This window comes from Oryzias melastigma, linkage group LG22 (assembly GCF_002922805.2).
Source record: "Oryzias melastigma strain HK-1 linkage group LG22, ASM292280v2, whole genome shotgun sequence".
NCBI lineage: Eukaryota > Metazoa > Chordata > Actinopteri > Beloniformes > Adrianichthyidae > Oryzias > Oryzias melastigma.
Window position 1 is genome coordinate 17,041,301 of NC_050533.1, and position 20,636 is coordinate 17,061,936.

At 35.0% G+C, this 20,636-nt stretch overlaps 2 protein-coding genes and 1 long non-coding RNA gene across 7 annotated transcripts in view; 1 reads left to right on the forward strand and 2 right to left on the reverse strand.

Annotated features, from left to right (window-relative positions):
• The window catches only part of scaf8 (SR-related CTD-associated factor 8), a 25,454-nt gene extending 8,524 nt beyond the window's left edge, over positions 1-16,930 (reverse strand). For 2 of the 4 annotated variants that reach the window (XM_024265906.2, XM_024265898.2), the window contains exons 1-3: positions 16,797-16,930; positions 15,882-15,965; positions 1,264-1,308 (exon numbers count right to left, since the gene is read on the reverse strand). In XM_024265906.2, the coding sequence (XP_024121674.1) occupies positions 1,264-1,308; positions 15,882-15,965; positions 16,797-16,826 (159 nt within the window). In that variant the 5' untranslated portion in view covers positions 16,827-16,930. Of the gene's footprint in view, positions 1-1,263; positions 1,309-13,882; positions 13,977-15,881; positions 15,966-16,796 lie in introns of all 4 variants that reach the window. The other 2 variants (XM_024265922.2, XM_024265915.1) reach the window with 2 other exon arrangements.
• On the forward strand, positions 16,268-17,162 carry LOC112142528. Its single transcript, XR_002918610.2, has 2 exons — positions 16,268-16,359; positions 16,845-17,162. It is a non-coding gene; the product is annotated as an uncharacterized LOC112142528 (long non-coding RNA).
• The window catches only part of LOC112142498 (connector enhancer of kinase suppressor of ras 3), a 49,878-nt gene continuing 46,314 nt past the window's right edge, over positions 17,073-20,636 (reverse strand). Inside the window, exons 20-25 of one of the 2 annotated variants that reach the window (XM_024265939.2) lie at positions 20,182-20,253; positions 20,021-20,085; positions 19,057-19,181; positions 18,611-18,977; positions 18,324-18,514; positions 17,073-18,235 (exon numbers count right to left, since the gene is read on the reverse strand). In XM_024265939.2, the coding sequence (XP_024121707.1) occupies positions 18,035-18,235; positions 18,324-18,514; positions 18,611-18,977; positions 19,057-19,181; positions 20,021-20,085; positions 20,182-20,253 (1,021 nt within the window). In that variant the 3' untranslated portion in view covers positions 17,073-18,034. The remainder of the gene's footprint in view (positions 18,236-18,323; positions 18,515-18,610; positions 18,978-19,056; positions 19,182-20,020; positions 20,086-20,181; positions 20,254-20,636) is intronic. The other variant, XM_024265932.2, reaches the window with a different exon arrangement.

A 20,636-nucleotide genomic window follows, 5' to 3' on the forward strand; every position in this document is an offset into this window, starting at 1 on the left:
CGATGTTTATATATTTTGTTTTGGAAACGTCGTCACCGGACCCCCCTCCTCTACATTGAAAATGGTTCGGTCCGACTGGATTATTCTTTCGCTGGTGCGCTGCTTGTTACCGACAGATCCACAGAGTGTGAGGGAGAGAAGACACACTTTAAAATCAGGAGTTTAAACACCTGATTTAGAGGAGAACCTCCATGAAAAAAGAAAAAGGAGACAGTCTGTCTATTGCCGCCCGTCACGTGTCACGCGGGGCTGAAAGAGGAGAGAAGGAGAGACTAGCGTGCTCGTAACAGCCGCGCGCAGGGGGGCGGGGACTCGATTGTGGCTGTGGAGTTGAGATGAGTTTGAGGGTTTTGTTAAAATATTAACCAAAAGGTTTTGTATAGAGCTTCGAATTAGAATAATTTGTTGTTTTATTATGTATCAAAAATGAATGTGTTAGTTACATTTGTGCCGTTTATGCTCATTTCTTAATGAGGTGATCTAATAATAGTAAAATAAACTTGTTTTGAACAACTCCTGACATGACACTAAATTAAGAGATCTGATGTGTTTGATCAATCCTCCAACATGTACACATGTCAGATGACTGAGTGAAATGAGGATTAAATCTATTATCAGAACTGTTTATTTTAAGTTTACATTTTATTATCTTCTGCTGCACAGCAGTACCTATGGTTTATGTTCAGAATAATAAAAATAACTGCAATATATTTGCTGCTTTAGAACAATGTTTTTAAGACTTAATTTTAATTTGAAAGGAACTTGTATGTGCTGCAGTCAGATTAAAATAAATCAGAAATTCTGTACAGCCTATTGAAAACATACCACCGTTATGGTTTAACTATTATGTATATGTACAATATTTATCAGAAATATTTAAATGTTCCTCACAGTTAGTTTAAATACTACAGTTAATACAAAAAATAATGAAAGTTTAATTTGAACTAACTAAGATTTAATGGGGGGGTTAAGGTGTAAAAAGCTGAAGTCGTAAAGGTCTTTGCAATAAAGATTACTTTGATTATTTGATTTATATCGTTTTTAATATTGTTATTGCACAAAATGAAAAAAACGATATCGCAATATGAAAATTCCCATATCGCCCAGCCCTACATGTAAGTATTGAAAAGTACAGTTACTAATAATTGTTCCATTATGATCTACATGGGACTTCAACTTAAAGAGAAAAAGTAATCCTAGATTTTTTAATTTCATTTAAGTTGCAGAGATTTTCAAACCATCTTGTGTTATAACATCAGTTACCTTTTGAATGAATTTCTCCACACTCTGGACAACATGCTTGTAGAACTGAAAGAAAGAAAGAAAAAAACAACTTGTTTGACATAAAAAATAAATTTTACAGCAAACAGCAGAAAAGGGTGTAAAGCAGCAGATCAGTGCAACAAAAAAATGAGGGGAATATTTAAAAATGTGGAAACTAATCATTTGTTCTCTCTCCAGTGGAACAAAGAATCAGCAAACCCCCAGAACAACAGAAGTGGAAAACATCAATGGGCACGACAAGTACACACATTTAAAAAAGTTTAGAGAAACATTGATAGCATCTTTTACCGATAAATAAAAGGATAAAATATTCTTGAAAATGTTAACATAAATTTTGAAAAAAACAGTATTTTGGAAAACTTAGAGTTGTTGTGGTTTATTGTGCTCTATGGTTTTCTTCTTTTAAGACAAGCATAATTTCTGCCAGTAGATGGAGTCAAACTACAGGAGTTAAGCTTGACATTATTGAGTTTTTTTTTTTTTTTTAAGTATATTAGGATTGGTAACAGTACTAAGCCCATGAGCACCGCAGTTGAAACCAAACTTCAGCTTGAAAAATATAGAAGATTAATCATTTTTGCAAAATGAATCTCAATGTCGGAATAGAAGTTACAGTGGAGCTAATAGTGAAACTAAACAGCATGGTAACAGGGCTGAAGATTTAACACATACATTTCTTTCATCATTTTCAAATCTCCACAACTTGATTGCACTTATATGGTCTCCTTAACAGACTGGGAAACCAAGGCTAAAGACTTAAGGAAAATGTAAACTCAGATTATCTGAGTGATGTTATGAAAAAAAAACCTGGGGTATGTCCGAAATGGCAAACACACACCAGTGCGTTTGCCATTTTGTATTGTTGTCCAAATCTACAATTCGAAAGTCGAGTGTTGTAGAAATTCCCCATAGGTCTTTGCCATGCACTAGTGTGCATAGATGCTCACCATATTAGCGAATACAGACCACAATGCATTGTGTTTGAACAATTTTTGCAAAAAAAAAAAAAAAAGTGTTTAGCTGTAATTTTTTTTAACAAACTATCCACATATTTTCATAATAAGAACACAGCAAATTCATAGATAGACTTTGTAAAATGCTCATATTGATTAGATTTTCATTTTATGAAATCGGTGACATCATATTTAGAAAAAAAAAAAAAGAAATAGTGAGAACGGTGTCCGAATTGCATTTAAAATCCAGAGGACTATACAGTCCTGCACTGTGTAGTTTTTTTGTAGTTTGGGATTAGGCGGGAATTTGGACTTAGCCCAGGTTTTCTGAGAGATCTGAGCAGACACGGAGACTGGGAGACGTGGCTAAACACCAAAACTAACTTATTTTAAGTAGACATTCAAACACACTTTCTTTTTATTGTAAAAATGTTTCAGCCTAGCTATCGTGTTTGCAATAGCAGTGTAAATATCAAATTTTTCAGGTGTTCAAAATGAGCATAATAGTATTTTTTTATTTCTAAATGTATTCCTGGCTATAAACTCATTAGCTTTAACTTAGGCTTTGATAAACAGTTGTTTATCTATCAGGTTCCAAATTTCTAGTATGTCACAAAACATTTTTGAGACTTGATGTAAACTGATTTAAGATCTAAGCCATCTGAGCCAAATCTTCATGTTGAGCTTTTTTTCTGTAAGATCTGTAAATGTTCCACATGTGACGCAATGTCACCAACAACTGTGGAAACTCCAGTGTTCTTTTCTGTCAGTCATTGTAACAAGATTTTTTGAATAAACAAATGTTTTTTGCATCCTCTTTTTACAGATTATTTAAAACTCACATAAAAACCAGTACATACTCTCAATCCCAATTCTAAGAGCTGTACTGTTCAGCATTTAGATACACCCCCCCCTAAGAAGTAAAGGAGTTAACTTAAACACAACATTTTAATGCATTAATCCAAAGTTATCATACGCAGAAACAAAGGTAAATGAGCAGATGGTTCAAACAGACATGGCTACTCAAGTAATTGGCCTGTAGTTCTAGTTCTGCTCTTTATGGGGCATTTCAACATAAGCAAACTAAAGAAATGCAACACCAACAGCAGCTTAATGAAAACTTTTGCCAAAATGTGAGAGGTATTTCCTGGATCTAAAAGGTTTTTTTTACCTATTGGAAGTACTGATATCTTATCTATGTCTGCATGTTCTCTTTAGATGGCCTCAGGTTTGTAAACAGTTTGATTAGGACAGACGAACAGTGCTGCCTGTTGAATGACAGCTTTTTCTTCAGGAATAAGTAAACCAAAGTTTTGGAACAGTAAAGGTGTGTCAAAATGTGTTTCATATTTCTAACAGCAATTGTGCATTTTTTTATAATTACATTTCAAAATGGTTAGGAATAGTAAAAAAAATAATAATAATAATAATACGTGCAGGCTGGAGTGGTTTGTACAATGTCTTCCACAATGCTTAAAGCTAAATAAAGGAAGTACAAGTTTCTAAATACATATATATTTATTTGGACTTCACTTTAAAGCAGACTAAGTATCTAGCACAAAAAATATGTATATATTATTTAATTCAAAACATTTTCTTTTACATTGTCCATTTTAATCACCAAAACTTGCATTTAAAAGTAACAACTATATTTTAGTATAATAGCATTGTGATCTACAACTGGTCTACACACTAAAAATAATGAGTTTTTTATCAATAAATTATGAAAGTTATTTTTAAGGAACAGTTTACTTATTTTTTGTATTACCAATAATTCTAAATGTATATAAAATGTTTAGACACATTTTTTATATGCTATGCATTGTTAGGTTTTGTTTGTATGAGAACAACTGCTGACATAAAAATATAATAAAATTGAGAAAATTACATTGATAATTATATGCTTGAAAACATTTTGTCTCCAGTTAGTCTGAGCACTTAAGCTGACACTTCCCTAATGTACATACATTGTTGTCCTAGAGTCCTGATCTAACCGTATTAACATTAAACCTAAACATATAACATATAGCTCTTGGTACACTGAAATATGAACTATGTGCGTTTGTTTTATCAGGTCAGACATTTAAGATGTAAACATCTTAGTAAGTTGGTCTTCAACTGATATTAAATGTGCAACATCACTAACCCATCATGTTTTTTAAATTATGCTTAAATATATAAAATGCAGTCTGTTGCGAATCAGTTACCTTAGCGTAAAATCGAATGTTAAACCCTGCTATGGGATCAAGTTCAAACTCACACGTCACTTAAGGAGAATGTGAAGCTAAATGGAGACTGAAAGTTACAATGAAAACATGTTTGGAGGAAAGACTCACTTCAAAACAGTCTTTAAGAGACCCTTCAAGGGTCACTCCTCTGTAATAAAAACACAACATAGATTTTAAGGATGTTAAAACAATCAAAAGGGTGACAGCATGACACCATGCTCGACAACATTAGCACTACTTTTTATTGGGTATATTATATTGGGCAAAAATTACCCAGCAAAAGTGATGGTGCAACTTTTTATAGTAAAAGTGTTCTAGGGTTAATAATAATAATTTATTTATCTTACTCTCTATTAAATGTATCTTATATGAAAGGCCTTGGCTGCATTCATAATTGAATACATTATTTCTATATTTATAGAAGAAACCAAGACTCTGTGCTTGAAAACGTTTGTTGTGGAGGACATAGCAGTTCAATTAAGACTACAGACCCATTCAGCAGCATCACAAACTCTATTCTCAGGAAGTTCAGCACCATAGTGATGGGATATGAGTGATCCTCTTCTTTGGTTTTCTGGTTTGAAATACAAACCAGAAAAGTACTAACTATTAAAAAAACTATATAGTGCCCTGGATTTCAAAAGCAATTCAGACACAATGCTCACTACTTTTTTTTTAACGGCAGTATGACGCCACTGATTTTGCAAAGTGAAAACTTTATCAACATGAGAATTTTATGTCAACTATTCATTAATCCACTGTGTTCTGATGATGAACATGTTGATGGTTGATAAAAAAAATAATTTAAACATTTTTTGGGGCAAAATTTGTTCAAACACAATGCATTATGGTCCATATTACCATACATAGTGAGCATTGATGCACACTGGTTTTTTGCAGAGAATTCTGGGAAATTTGTAGGGCACTTGATTTTAGAACTGTAGATTCGGACAGCACTAGAAAATGGTGAGCGAACTATATGTTGCACTATTGAGTGAGTAGTGAGGAAATTTGGTCATAGCCCAGCTGTCTTTGTTTGATAGAATTATCCACAGATTTTCTACTGCTGGGATATTATGAGCCACAGCGGGACCTGACTACCTCCTGAAAAAGCAAACATGCTCAACTTCATGAAGAACTGCTGAGTTTTTCAGAGCAACAGCTATGACTCTTACATACTAAAATATTTTCAACTTCTTTCTTTCGTGATTGCTCTGTAGTATATTTGTTTAAATATAAACGTATAGAAATAACATCCAGAAAAAGTAAATTAACATTTCTCTGAAAAAGTAAAATTATATATTGTCAAAATGCTTTACTTCAATTCTGTAAAACAAAAAATACAAAAAAAGTTGAAATTATGTCACAGCTTGAATAGGTCACCTAAATATCTTCTTTAATATCCATCCATTTTCTTAACCCGCTGTATCTCTTTCAGGATGCAGGGTCTTTTATTCAATATTCAGATTATAAATTCCTTTGTACAAACAATAGCTTGATATAGAGTGTTCCCTCACTGTACTGCGATTTGCGTAGTCTCTCTGTTTCTCAGATTTTCTTCAGTAAAATTTTGCAAGCTTGATTTTGTCTTTTCTCTTTCTGCAGCGCAACACATTCTGTCTGTTGTGTCTCCAGTACAGACTATCTTTAGCATCCCAGTTAAACAAATCTTGGATCCTGATAAGATGTTTGTTTTTATTCTGTAATAATGGACTTATTTTTCTATGAAGGTTTAAACAAGTTTAAACAAGTGTGAAAAAGTTCATGTCTGTCTGAAAAATGTATAAATTGCGCAGTGAGGGGTTTTACAGCCCTAAAATATCTATAATCCTACTTTGCGGATTTCATCTATCACAGGTTATTTATGGCATGTATTCCTTGGATAGGACGTTTTTAAAGCTATTTTCTTTTATAAGGATCTTTAACGAAACATTGATGTGTTTACTAATATCTATCGTTTCTTTCTTTGTTTTTCAGCTGCTCCCTTTAGGGGTCACCACAGCAAATCATCTGACTTCATCTAACTCTATTCTACCCCTTTCCTACCTACCCTTGCTCATAGCTGCCTTGAAAGAACAAAACAAGAACAGTTCGATACAACACACTGGAAAAACATGCTAATGTGAGTCCAGATATTAGCAATGTAAAAACAGGGGAAAAAAATAAAAAGCAATCCGTTTTAAATGTCCAAAAGTCAGATCGATTCAAAACACAACAGTGCAATCATAGGAAAAATATAAATCAAGAAAAAAAAATGTTTTTTTTTTTATTTAAACCAACATCCAATCTATTTCCATGCATTCAGAAGATGCTAATTAACAGCATCTCGGACATTCAACCAAACGGATTCACTGATCTTACACACGGTTTATTATTCTCATCTAACTGCTGTTGAAGCATTTAATGAAGAGAGACATGAGAGTGGTTGTTGTGAGAGGAGGATGGAAAGGATATGGTTAGACGAAGGTGAATAATGAGCTCTAACGATCCCTACAGGGGGAAGCCAAAAGGTAAAGAGAGGAGTTCACCAAACAGCAAGAGACTAGTGAATAATTCTGTGATATCATCACCTTAGTCGTCATTCATCTTAGAGGCTGCTGGTCTGATGTAGTTGAGGACACATGACCAGCAATACATTTTTAAAAAAATGAGTTTGGAACTTTTAGGGACTTGAGGTTTTGTCTCAAAGAATAAGAAGGTCCAAAGTTACACAAGATACAGAGAACAGGACGTCTGTACCTTTCATAAATAGAGACATCACTATTATTGCTTTTACAGAACTGTCTGTGATGACAGACAATGTAAAATGACCTTCTTCTTCAGAGCTGTTACTGCATGTGCTCCTCACCTTTGTGGGGATACCTATTTGTATGTTGGTTTTTTAAGTTGTTCTTGAAACATTTTGGTCCTTTTTTATGTGGCATATGATATTTTTCAATCCCAAGCCATTTTTTTAGCCTTTTGAAAGCTCAATATATTTAAATTCTGAAAATAAATACAAAAAAAGGGAATTAACTAAATAGCATCATGCTACTTTACTACTAGAAAAAAAGAGGGATATTTACTAATCCCATCAACATTTTACTGAAATGGCATGTAGGACATAGGTTGAAAACAGAAGAAAATAATTCGCTTTGCATTTAGAAAGTGCATTTCTGACTATTTTAAGGAGATAATGTCTGCAGGTATTTTTACTCATCATATGTGATTGCATGAAAAAGCTGCCATTTAAAATCACTCTGAAAAACTGTGCTCCATATATGGACAGGAGTCAGGCAGCCCATGAGCAAATACTGGCAACCAAACTGAGTGCAAGCATGCCACACACTGTCATGTAGGAACAACAAGCACCCCAGGTGGTAGCAGTGCCAGACTGTCAACATAGATTAATACGATCAATGTTTCCCCAAGCTTGTGTGGGTAATGAGTAATAAAGGCAATCACAGATCAAAGTTTGCAGCCACCTCATATACAACTCTGGAGACGTGGAAAGTAAGCATGTCGTTCAGACAGATCTGAGCACTCAGCTTTTTAAATGAAGATCTGGAGACACTTTACTAAACAGATTGCTGGTATGCTTCCACTTATAAGCGACTATAAAAGGAGTGCTCTCTTCCTAAAGGAAGCCTCTAATGCACTTGGAGAAAAACAGCTGTTCATTAAATGGAGTGGTCACTTTCAAACTTCTAAAATCATTACAGTACAGCTGAGATTTGAAATTTGCCGTTGAGATCGTTTTTTTAGGTTTAAAAAAGATTAATCTTAGTGTTAAAAAAATTAAATTATAAGAATATTAAAAAATAGTAATATTTTGATGTATTTGTAAATCTGTATCAGCTTTGAATGATAAATAAATAATAACAATACAAATTGGATAGTTCTTTGAGCTACATTTGCATTTTATATGAGATTGTTAAATGTTATGACATCCTCAGTTTATAACAACTCCTGAATGAAGTTGCAAGTGCGTGTTTGGATAGTTGGGAATCCAGTTAACTGCAAAAACCTGAAGAGCTTGATGGAGCAGTGAGAAGTAGAGTCACTGACTGCAGCCTAGAAACATCTTTAACATCAGCTGTGTCTTTAACACTCATCACATGTGAGCAACCATTAACTATTCAGACCATAAAAAAACTACTCTGGAAAATAAATAAATATTGTATTTTACTTGGACAAATTCTTCTGACTTTAATCTATGAAGTTAACCTAAAATAGTTCAAAAGCACTGACACAGTTCCTGCTTTCTTAATGATAATATGGCTGTACTAATAGCTTCACATTTATGGGAAAGGTCAAATCACCCAGAAGACCACATTCAAAAATTAACTTATAGGGAAACAATACTCCCAAATAAAAAAAAATCAACTCTGTAAATCTATATTCTACTGCAATAAATTCAATTCTGTTGCTTTGTTTATTTATTGATAATAAAGTCCCCAACAAAAAGTAATAAACTGTGAATGGTCCCCAGCCACTAAATAAATCATTAGCAGACAATTTTCTATGCAGGTAGTTAGGCAGGTGGGTCTAGTTTCAGATTACATTTTTAAGAATACTCAGAGGAATTTTACCACAATATATTGGCCCGCAAAGACGAATCATAGTAAAGAAAATTACAAGCAATTACATAACTTTTGGAATTGTTCTTATGACAAGTACTAGTAAAATGCAAATTGATAGTTCTACAACAGTCATTTTTTTACATTTAAGATGGTCAATTAAAAACAACTTTAGAAGATATAAAAATAAAATATCTTCTAGTTTACATTTAAAGTTAAAACCAGAAATAGAAAAACAAAAAAATGTGTTCATATTATTATAATTGGTCCTTGTAAGCACACACTGGGCATACAAATAGCAGTAAACAGAAGAGGACAAAATATGACTAAAATCTTATAAAAAAATAATTAGAATCTAATTTGCTTTTGGATGGTAATGTTGGGGCAGAAGTAACTCTATGTTGATTTCCCAGTATTGTTTTGTTTAAACACTCTCCCACAAGCTTAAAGACCCTCACAACCCCAAGCCAACATTAACGTAACAAAAAAACTTTGAGCAACATCGGAGATGTACAGTTTTGAGCCAGATGCCTGTTTATGAGGAAAACAAAGACGTACGTGAATCTATCCGTCTGTAAGTGGATAGTTGTCACAGTTCACTAAATCCTGACACTGCGTAAAAATGGAGGGATCAAAACATCCAAAGAAGGCCTGTTTGGAGGTCAAACATACTTGAGCACAGTACGGATCTTCTGATGTGTGTGCAGGTCCTAAAAGGCGATATACTGCTATAGCTAAATACTTTAGTAAAAATAACAACTCAAGTTTTACTGTAAGAGGCAGAACAAAAACTCGTCTGGCTTTTACTGCATTAATGCAGTTCCTAGACCATCAAAACAATTCTCTTTTAAGGGTGTATTCAGACTGGAAAAGTCAGCTGAATCTTGCGTTTGGTCTGTACTCAGACTGCCTTCAATCAGACATTTCTACTCTGAACCAAAGCTTGTAAACAAACGCGGTGATTGAAGATCTCTTCAGTCATTGGGCAGGCATTACAAGGGTGTGGCAAAGCAGCAAGAGAAAGAATAAGGGAGTTCTAGGCTTTAAAGTCCGTTTCGGGAAAATTTGCTCATTCAAACTCTATATTTCGCTGACCAATTTTGAACGTCTGAATCAAGGTCAGGTTTAACACTTTTTACTTGCTACTCTGGTACGGTGGAGACATTCTGCAAGGTGATTACTGAGAAGATGTTGGCTATGAAGGTACGCTGATGAGTGTTTGTGACATATAGATTGTCAAGAATCAACATGTATCACGTTAATGAGCTTGTATTCGTTCATTCAACCATATTTCAGTGAGTTTCTGTTTTATTCTTGCTCCGCTAATGTTTACATCCCATAATGCCCAACTACGGTGGGCGTTTTAGTCTTGTTGTTTGTTCTGAGTACAGAGCCTATTCAGACGGAGGAAACTCAGAGCAAAACGGAGCTCAGTCCGATTGGAAAAGAATTGAGAAAGATGGGCCCTAGACCAGGGTCCACTTGGATGTATTTAGACTGAAAATTTGTTCTGGATTGTCAGGTGAAACGAACTCTGGTTCCCTTTAAGCAGACCAAATGTGTCCTGACTGAAAACACCCAAAAACTTAAACTGAAGTTCAAAGGCAATTAAGAAAAAAAAAAAAAACTGACAACTTTAGTAACATTGTTTTGAAGTAGATGTTGTCCATGTGAGTTTGCATGACTTCCGTGAGAGTTTTAACATTTGTCAGCTCAGCTTACTTTTCCACAAAACTATGATATGGGTTTAAAAAAATCTAGGTAAACAGTTCAATGAGCGAAACATGCCAAGTTCCTGGAACAAGCTCAAATTCTTCCCCTCTGCCGCTATGCTTGACAGAGACTTTAAGGGCTTTGAGAAGAAAAACTGGAAAGAAAAATTAAGACCTATTTCTCTGCCTAATTCCCTGCCCCATGGACGAAGAAAAGAAGAAATCCTTGTCAGTAATGGAGTAATACAAAGAATTACAGTTTAAATCTCAGTAATTCAATTACATTTACCAGACTACAGAAAACATTAAGTGCTTCATTATTCACATTTTGGTGGAGTAAAACTATCGGAGACTAATAAACCAAATTTGTGTAAACAATTGGCTCTGACGTTGTCTTTTTGCCAAATTAAACAAAACGGACACAAACAAAAAAAAAAAGTTAAAAAAAAAAAGAAAAGAGTGCAGACGCATGTGCGCTACTCCAGAGTTTGAGATTGGTCAAGGTAAGATTAAGGGACTATAAACAAGGAAAAATTTGTATATGCATTCTGCAACTGGAGATAATTGATTATTCCAATTAGTTGAAACCAAAGGCAAATATTTAATTGATTGTTGTACTACAGAACTTGATAAGTGCAGAGAATGCATCTACTTTCTCATTTTCTTCTCTTCTAATTTTAGCTTGTGCATCTTCATCCTCACTAGCAATCTTCCACCTAAACAATCTTTACTGGATTGATCTTTTTTCAGGGAGTTTATTAATAAAAAGTAATTTATTTGCTGCAAGTTTCACTTCTACCATTGCATTGTTGTTCACAAACCACTTCACAAACCACAATTGTGTTCAGAAACTGTATGAATCATGTATTGTTTTTTTCACATTCCAAACTAACCAACAAATACAAACAAACCAGCCTCCAACTTGCATTGAAATATACCTACTTGACTGTGAACAATTTGAGCATCCCTGGAGAACAAATCTAACGTACCCTATACGACACACGTGTGTGATGTGTTTGTTTATGGAAGAGACAGAATTAGGGGATAACGTTAGAGGAGAGAGGGTGGTGTAAATCCCATTTCAGTGATGATAAATAATTTTTTTGATAAAAACAGTTATGGACGCGTATAGCATTCAATTAAAAAAAATCAGACTACCCTTTTTTAATGCAATATGTTTCTATTAAGATAAAAACTGGCGATAAACAATAAAATAATTATTTTGAAGCTTTTTTTTTTCAAGAATGTCATGTATAGAAAAAACATGTATATTGAAAAATGTGCAACATTTATCCTTATTGTGTGTTCTTACAGAATAGCGTGTTGTTCTGTCATTTCAAAGAGTAACAATGATACAATGGTAGAAATCACCAGTGCACCTGAATGCAGCAAGAGCACGCTCTCTCAAAAGTGTGGACATCCCAATGCAGTCTTTGAATGCACCACCTGCTGCGGCAAATGTGAGTATTAAATCTGCAAATTCCACCCAAGAAAGTCAGAATTATTGTTGAGAACTAACTCTGGGATGGATGTTTTTGGCAGCCAAATAGGGGAGAGAAGGTAGACACGTAAAAGTCATTGTTGTGAGTTTGAGTTTCCTTTAATTGAAGATGAACAATGTCCTACCAAAGTGACTAGTGAATTTTTTCTACCCCCCAAATTAAAGTATTGGCTGGTGTAAATTTAGAGCTCTGCCCGTACGCAGCACCAAACCATACCAGCTATCTATCAGCCCTGGTCACATGTAGCTTCTCACCTCTTTGTATTTAGTCCTGTGTCGTAAGGCTGAAGCGGGTGACCCCTTCTTCTTCGTCGCATTTTACTTCACACTTCAAATTTTTAACCACAATCGTGGTTAAAAAATGAAACTTTAGACCAGAAAAGTCATTTGGAAAGTTTTAAACTGTAAAATTTTTAAGACCAAGATGTCAAAATGTAAGACTTTTTAATGCGTTTTAGAGCCTTATTTCTACATTTTCGAGTTCAAGGCTTATTAAGACTTTTTAAGACCTCGCATGACTCCTGTCTATCAGACCTGCTGTGATTAATTCTCACAAATTCAAAAACCTAAAATATGTTGTTTCTATAGATGAATTATCACACATTTTAAGCTAATTCTTCAATTTCTCATTTACAATGCCAATATTTTTGGAGACCCCCCCCCTCCATTATCATTGTGAAAATAATAATTACAGCCAGATGTGTTGGAAATGAGCATATAAAAACAAATAAAATGTAAGAAGATTGGAAAAAGACACAAAGCAACTGTGTGCGGAAAAGGACGCCACATCCAAACCAAGTCAAGTTTCCCACCAAATTTTGGTCTCACACAATCATCTCAGACCAGAAGCTCTAACACCACAAGGTCAGTTTCAACCTCACACTAGTGCAGTACCGAAAATGTAACTGACAAGTACTGCAAAGTAAAATCACAAAACAAACAACACCTTTGCTTTCACACCAGCACATCAGGGTGCGATGCATTGTGAGAAGTGCAACAGGTTTAAGTAATTAAAAATCTCAATAGTGTGTCTGTTAAACTGACTCTGTATTTGTTTGATTTTAAACCAGATAAATTGGATTAAAAACTCTTTTGAACAAAAAAAGGACGAATTTAATAACATATGTGTGTGTGAAACTGACATAATTTCTTCTGAATTGTGGGTATAACATGTTACAACTAATGTGTTCTCGGGACCATTACATCCTGCCAATCATAGGCAAAAATGGAAGAAAAACAAATAGGATGATTATTGTGTTGCAAATAAGAAATGTGTTTTGGGAGTTAATGCACACACAAAAACTGGGTGTCTGTAAAGCAAAACCGCAACATTCCTAAATGGATAATGACAATTTGTCTGTCTTCCAACAATTCCTGAGTTCAAGATCTAGTGACAAATGACTGTTTCCCCTCTATTCCTTAGCCAATAAAGAAATCTATCTAAGTTAGATTATCATCTACATCAAACCACATCTACCACCTTAAAATGATCCAAAGTAGCATTTATTAAGAGAAAACGAACCATTTACTAATGCCAACTCAACCAACGCATGGAAACCAGAACAGCAAAAACCCTGCTTCTCCTGGTGCGTGGGAGCAAATTGATACTCTCCCATCTTCCTTTTGAAACAGCCCATACTCCTACCTAAGCTGGTTAGGGATTCTCTTATCTCTTTGTAACTCTCTCCACCCCATCCTCCTGCTTCACTTTCAGTGCTTTGGGGGAGCTGGGAGAGCTGCTGAGGGAAGGGGAAACAGGTGTTATTCAAAAGAAACACACTCGTCAGACACACCAAAATCAACTGTTACAATATTCTGCGGAATACAACGTTTAGTGTAGACTTTTGGAAGCACTTACTTCCCTTTTTTTAAACTTTAAATGTAAAGAAGGAAATTTAGAGTTTCAACAAGTTGCAAAAAAAGTAAGTGCAGACCAGCAGCATCTCTCAAGTTCACTTTAAAAGTGATGAAGTAAGATCTAAAAGAAAATGGGTCAGAGCTGCTCCTCTAGTATCCAAACTCTTCAGATCGACATGTGTCAAAAACAAACCAAATCTCCACATTAGTCTATTGATGCACCCCAAATTCTTGATCTACACAGTAAATTGTATATTTAGAAGAAAAAAGGGGGAACATAGTCAACAAAAAGCTAGTGGCTATGATTTTTCACCCAACAGGCACATTTCTATGAAGACATTTTTAAAAGCTACTCTCCGAGAAAGACAACTAAAGATCTCAAAAACATAAATTCCAGATATATAATGATATTTTTCTGTATATTTTTTTCATTTTACATAATAGCAAGTTATTTTCCACTATCTGTTTTGCTTGTTTATGATGTAGTGCTATGACTGGTTTCATCTATTAATAAAAAAAAAAATGTGACCACTCCTTAAACCTAAATTAAATTGTAAAATTTGTATTCACTTGTATTACACTTAAATGCATTTGGCGAGATAAGAATGTGTCTCCTTACTGGTTTATGACAGTATGGCCCACACGTACAAAATAAAAAAGTATTGATTTATGATTCTGGCTGCTTTTGGTGGCATTTTAAAGATGGTAATCTTAGTTGGCCATGCTAGCTTTATAACAGAAGCACACATGGATCAAATAAATAATTTATAGTTTGGGGTTAAATCTAGTGCTTAATTTAATAATAATAATCTTTAATTATGTAGCACCTTTCAAGACACAAATCACAAAGTGCTTCATAGTATCGAAACTAATTAGTTGAATACGTTTTATTGACAAAATATTCAGGAACAGCAACAAAAAGTTTCATAATTTCTTTAATGTTGACTAAGTGAGGAGATAATGTGATAGTGTGAAAAATATCTGGACACTATGACAATAGTAACAACTTTTCTTTGTTATGTTGTGCAAAGATTCATAGAAATGATAATAGTTGTTTGGTATTCTTTATGTTAGTAACGCTGCATCCATTATTTTGGAGTTACAGTTAAGTTCTGTAACCTTTGCAAGCTGTAGTCTGCATACATGTAGCATAATAGTGGAATAAACAAACATGAGCACACAAAAAAAGAATAATAAAATGAAAAAAAAGCAAATTTTCAAGAAAAAAAAATGTCTTTACTACATGTTAAAATGTCTTGCTCCTTCATCTACAAAACTTTTCACTGCTTAGCCAGCACAACATTCTACCGCCAGCATGTGAAAACTGATCCTTATTGTCACACTAAGGTTTCAAATACATTTTCTTTGATTTTTCACCTCTAAAGACTTACCATAATGTCTAGTTGTTTGGATTTCAACAACCACATTTCCCCAATATTCTGAGAAATGTTGTTAGTCAGACAGTTTTTTTCCCCATGAACCAACTTGTAAAATTCACCTATTTGAAACCATTTATGATCACGACAACATTTGTAACTTTTTCCACATTTTACTCATTACGTAGTTATTTAAAGATAAGAATAGATGCCATGAGAAAAAGTAAATACACTGAAACATGGTCCTAAGTTAGAAATAATTATTGACCTAGTCCATTTCTGGGGTAGTTTTTCAGACATTTTATATCAAAATTGTACTGAAAAGATGAGCAACACAATAATATTTATTTATTTGGTCATTGGTGATCTCTTTCTTGACTAATTACCTGCCTCATCCCTGAACATACTCACTTTTATAGCCTTTATTCCAGACTTGGTGATCTGGGTCATCTTGGCTTTGGAGATGGGTGGTCTGTACTCATTCAACGAGTAAAGCTGAAAGAGACAAAGACATCAGAAAGCAGCTTTTGTCACACAATGTCATTAACATAACATGACTAAATTATTACTATGTATTTATTATTATGTTAAAACATCAATTATGAATTGTATAAATCTTTAGTACATCCAAACATATGTTATGGTTTAAGTGTTCCTAATTACTTATAATGCAAATATTACATTGATTATTACGTTTATTCCAATACAACCAATTATTTTGACTGTATTTTCCATTGACGAATAGTGAATAACACCATCCTAATGGTGAAAGATCAGTGAGTTTATCATTAGCACTGGTCGTTCAGGAGCAAACACTGTCAGTGTTGCGGTGTTAGCTTAGCGCTAGGAGTAAACATCGGAGTTTCGGTGTCCTCTGATTTTTAAGTGGGTATGTATGCGTAATACCACAGCTTTGAGAAATTGCTTGTAGAATAATTAAACAAATTCTAGTGCAAGAAGCCAGAGCAACTCGACTTGAATGCTATGAATTTATAAAGCCCAACAAGTTACCACGTAACTAGGGCGGCATTGCTAACTTATAGCTAGCTTGTTACATTCAGAAACCACAGTAATACACATCAAGTTATTTTATTCTCAAATGTTTCTTAAAACATTGAATAAACACAATTGATGTATTTGTAGATTTAAGTCTTAATTAAACATTTATTACGCAATTAATACTGTTTTTGTGCTGCTGTATGACCAGCGGCCTAGAGCGAAGCATCCTCCTGCTATTTGATGCTAATGCTAGCCAAACAGCGACTAGCAAACGTTAAGTTAAGCAATATCCCCGAATAGTTAAATTCTGTAGTAGTTTAAACAAACCTCGTTGTTAAAGGCTTTAACTGCCTCCATTGTGTCTTGTTTTGGCAGGCAGGTCACAGAATATATTTACGTAAATCTCCTCAATAACCGGTGAAAGACATGCTGCTCGACGTCTGCTGAGATGGAGGAGACTGCCAATATGGCGCATAACTTCCACTGGTAAGCTTCCATGCGCCTCCTAGCGGTGGTTGTAGAGTACTACAGTTTGGCCAGCAATAAGATGATCATTTTACCCCCCAAAAAACACACCAATAAAAGTGTTTCACACAAAAAAAATCAGAAGAAAGACATTTATTACAACTAATAGATTTATCACATGTACAACTATTTACAAACAGTAAATATTTAACAAAAAGAGAAAAAAAAGCAAAATTTGGAACCAAACAGCTGTTTATTTGGCCCAGGATTGAACCCATTCTTGTGGAGTCACCATATTGTTGGGACCACAGCATAGGAGTACAGTAACAGTGGCTTTCTCTTGTTCCATAACTAATCTGCCAAGCTTTGTGCTAAAAATGCTTACTAACACTGCTACAAATCCATGTCAACTTAATTTTACAAAACTAGAGATAAAGGCTTGTAACACTTGGAATAAAAACAGTTTCATACAACAGAGTTTTTGCAGTAAAAATGGCTCAAAATTTTTCAAAGTTTAGTGTAGTCTCATTCATGAAATTGGCACACTTTGTTTCAATTGTTTTTTGTTTCCATGACACTTTGACATCCCAGAATGCAAAATATATTGATTCATATCCCACATTCAATCAGTTAAGGCGGGTCCTTCAGTTCAGTCTAAAAAGTCCTACTGATCAGAATGGGTTTATCACAGCCAAACCTTACAAAAACAGTTTAACGTGTAACAGGCATCAATGATGCATGGCACCAAATACAATGAACTGTTAAAAACATTTTGTACAAAACAACAAAAAAGCTAAAACACTATAAACAACTATTTCCTTGTGAAGAGATGACAGATTCACATATTTAATATAATAAATTTGAAGTTGAAGCTATAATTCATGGAAAAAGCATACCTAGCCGTGAATGATTAGGACAATACTAGGAAAACTCACATTTTATTAATCTAGGCTGATGCTGAACAAGCATCACACTAGAGAGGTTTACTATCTTTATAGATCCAGGCTTTTTGGGGAAAAACGTTTAAATAACAGCAATGAGTTTATTCCAAACATTTTTAATCAAGTCTTCCAAGTAAAAACAGTGATAATAGCAGGAGTTTAAATACTAGTCTCTACCACCTGTGCAGCAATGGTTGATGCTGCAAGATTTACAGCCTCTGCTGCCCCCTGCTGGTCGCATTTGATGCAGATTTCCTGCACCAAGGGCGCATTGGCCTCCTTCCACTCTCTGAACCTCTCAGAGTTCAGTTCGGGGTCTGTCAGCACTTGCTCTATTGCCTGTAAGTCCGCCTCCTTAGACTGTGCAGAGAAAATAAAAAATTAGCATTGAAATGTTTTGTAAATGTGTATTTATTTATTTTTTTTAAATGCAGAAGACAAAGTTTACCTTTAACGTGCTGTTGAGCGCCCTGATCATGTGCAGCTTTTCGTTGATGTTCTTGTTTTTACAGCGTTTTACGAAGGAAGCCCTGAATTCTCTTTTGGTGGACGGTTTGCGGTCTCCTATGGGTGAGAGGCTGGCCTCTTTCAGATGGATGTACAGCTTCTCCATCTCGTCTGAGTTGTTTCCATCACCTCCTGCAAGCAGCACAAGATAGATTTTGAAGTTAGACAGAAAACACATTGAACAAATTATGTTGTTTGATCTGACTATGAGACAAATGGAAAGCATACTTTTGTCTTGAGCTTCTACTACATCCCCCTGTTGTTCTGCTGCAGAGCTTTCCTCTTTGGATCCAGTAGAGTCTGGTAAATTTTGGGTGACTGAGTTCTCAGATGGCCTTTCTTCTTCTTGTTGCTCTTGTTCTTCTTCATCTTCTGCTTCCTCTTGTGGGGCCTGATGCAACTGCACCTGGACTGAGCACACCACTGCAGTTTCCCCAGCTGGAGGCGCGGCCTGCGAATTGAGGTCTGACCAGGACTGCCGCTGCTTTTGGACTGAAGAGGCGGAGCTCTGTGACGTCATCGTGCTAATTGGGGAGGAGGGTGACCCATTGGTTTCGCTGGAGGCCGTCGAAGAGTAAAGTGGAGGAAGTGAACCCTGAGAGCAAAGATGTAAACCAAAAATATGAAGATGTTTGAAGTTCCATGATGGTAAATTGAAGAGCACGTCTCCTGACCTGATTCGTGCTTCCAGGTTGACTGGGGGCATCGACAGAGTCCTGCAGCGTCTGCTCAGAGTACGGAGGCGGCGGGATCTCTGTGCTTTCAGCTTCTTCATGGTCGCTTGCTTCACTATAACACTCTGAGGGTCAGAGATTACATGAGGAGACACAAAAAAAGCCTAAATTCATGGCATGTGAGGAAGAAAACACTTCAAGAGGCTATGCTTATTTCAAATTTAAGGCTGCAAGTGTAAATTTATAAACTTATCGGAGCTACAGGTGACAAATTCATTAAAAGAACACTTATATTGGTTTAATCTCCATAGTAACCATTTTATTTTTTGGTTGCCTGGGGGTGACGAACAGATTTATGTAATTTTTAGAAGAATTTACAAAAGTACATTTTTGAATATCCTTAGCAACCGAGGTTTTTTTTTTGATAACCACACCCACATTCATATTATGTTCGTACTATATCGTTTCATTCAGCCTTGAACCAACAATTTATGAATAACATTTTCACAAAATTCTAATAAAAATATGCGAGCAGAAGGGAAGCGCCACTTTGTGAAACATGCCACTCTAACGCTGCTCAAAATGCTTTTTTTATTTTTTTATTTAAGATGGTGGCCTCTTCCCAAGGTCAGAGTTCAACAAACATTTGGTTGCAGTTGTAAAGTATAAATACGAGGTATTTTGGCTTTGTTGATGGATTTTGAATTTTTTTTTGAGCCCCATAGGAGATTTTGGTCCTATTCATTTTATGATGGTTTGTCCCGCTCTGATGTCGTAATTTTCGGGGGGCTTCATCCACTATGTCCAAAATCCACCATGTACAAGGAAAGTGCAAACTTTTGTGAGTTTGTTGTGAAATTTTTTGCTCGAAGAAAGAAGAATTGCAAAGACAACCTGATCCTTGCAGTCCAGAACTGCTAAAGGTCAGAATGAAACAACAGAGATTAATTTGATGGATCACTACCTGTTGCTGCATTTTGTCTTGGCGCTTCATATTGAATGGAGGCGAGCCCAAGTTTGTTCAGCCACCTTAAAAAAAAAGTCAACACATTTTTAGCACAAAAATGGAACACTAAAGGAAAAATAAAATATATATTTTTTAACAAATTCAATCATGTAACTCACAGACTCATGTCCTCTTGACTCTCAGCAGCAAAATAAAACATCATGACCTGAGGATGGCAAGCTTTGAATGCACTGCAGGAGGAAAAGCAGACGTCAGTACTTGTTCTAAAATTGATCCAAAACGGAGCAAAATGAACATAACATTTCAAATAGTATCCAATTAAAGTGTATTTACACATTCATATTTTTATCACAATTCTAAACATTATCAGGAGGCAGAGAGGAAGGAGCCTGTAAAGCTCTCAGGCTAATTGAGGCTTAGTTAGGTGTTTTTAATCACTGAGATGATGATCAGATATGAGTGTATCAAAGTCTATTTATAGAGGAGAGCTGTACAAACAGCTTTTCCTCTTTGTTTTTCTTTTGAGTAACCTAAGTAATGACATTAACTTTTATTTATTTTTTTAAATCACACAAGCTTTCTGGTATACTACATTGGCTGGATTTGGTTAATT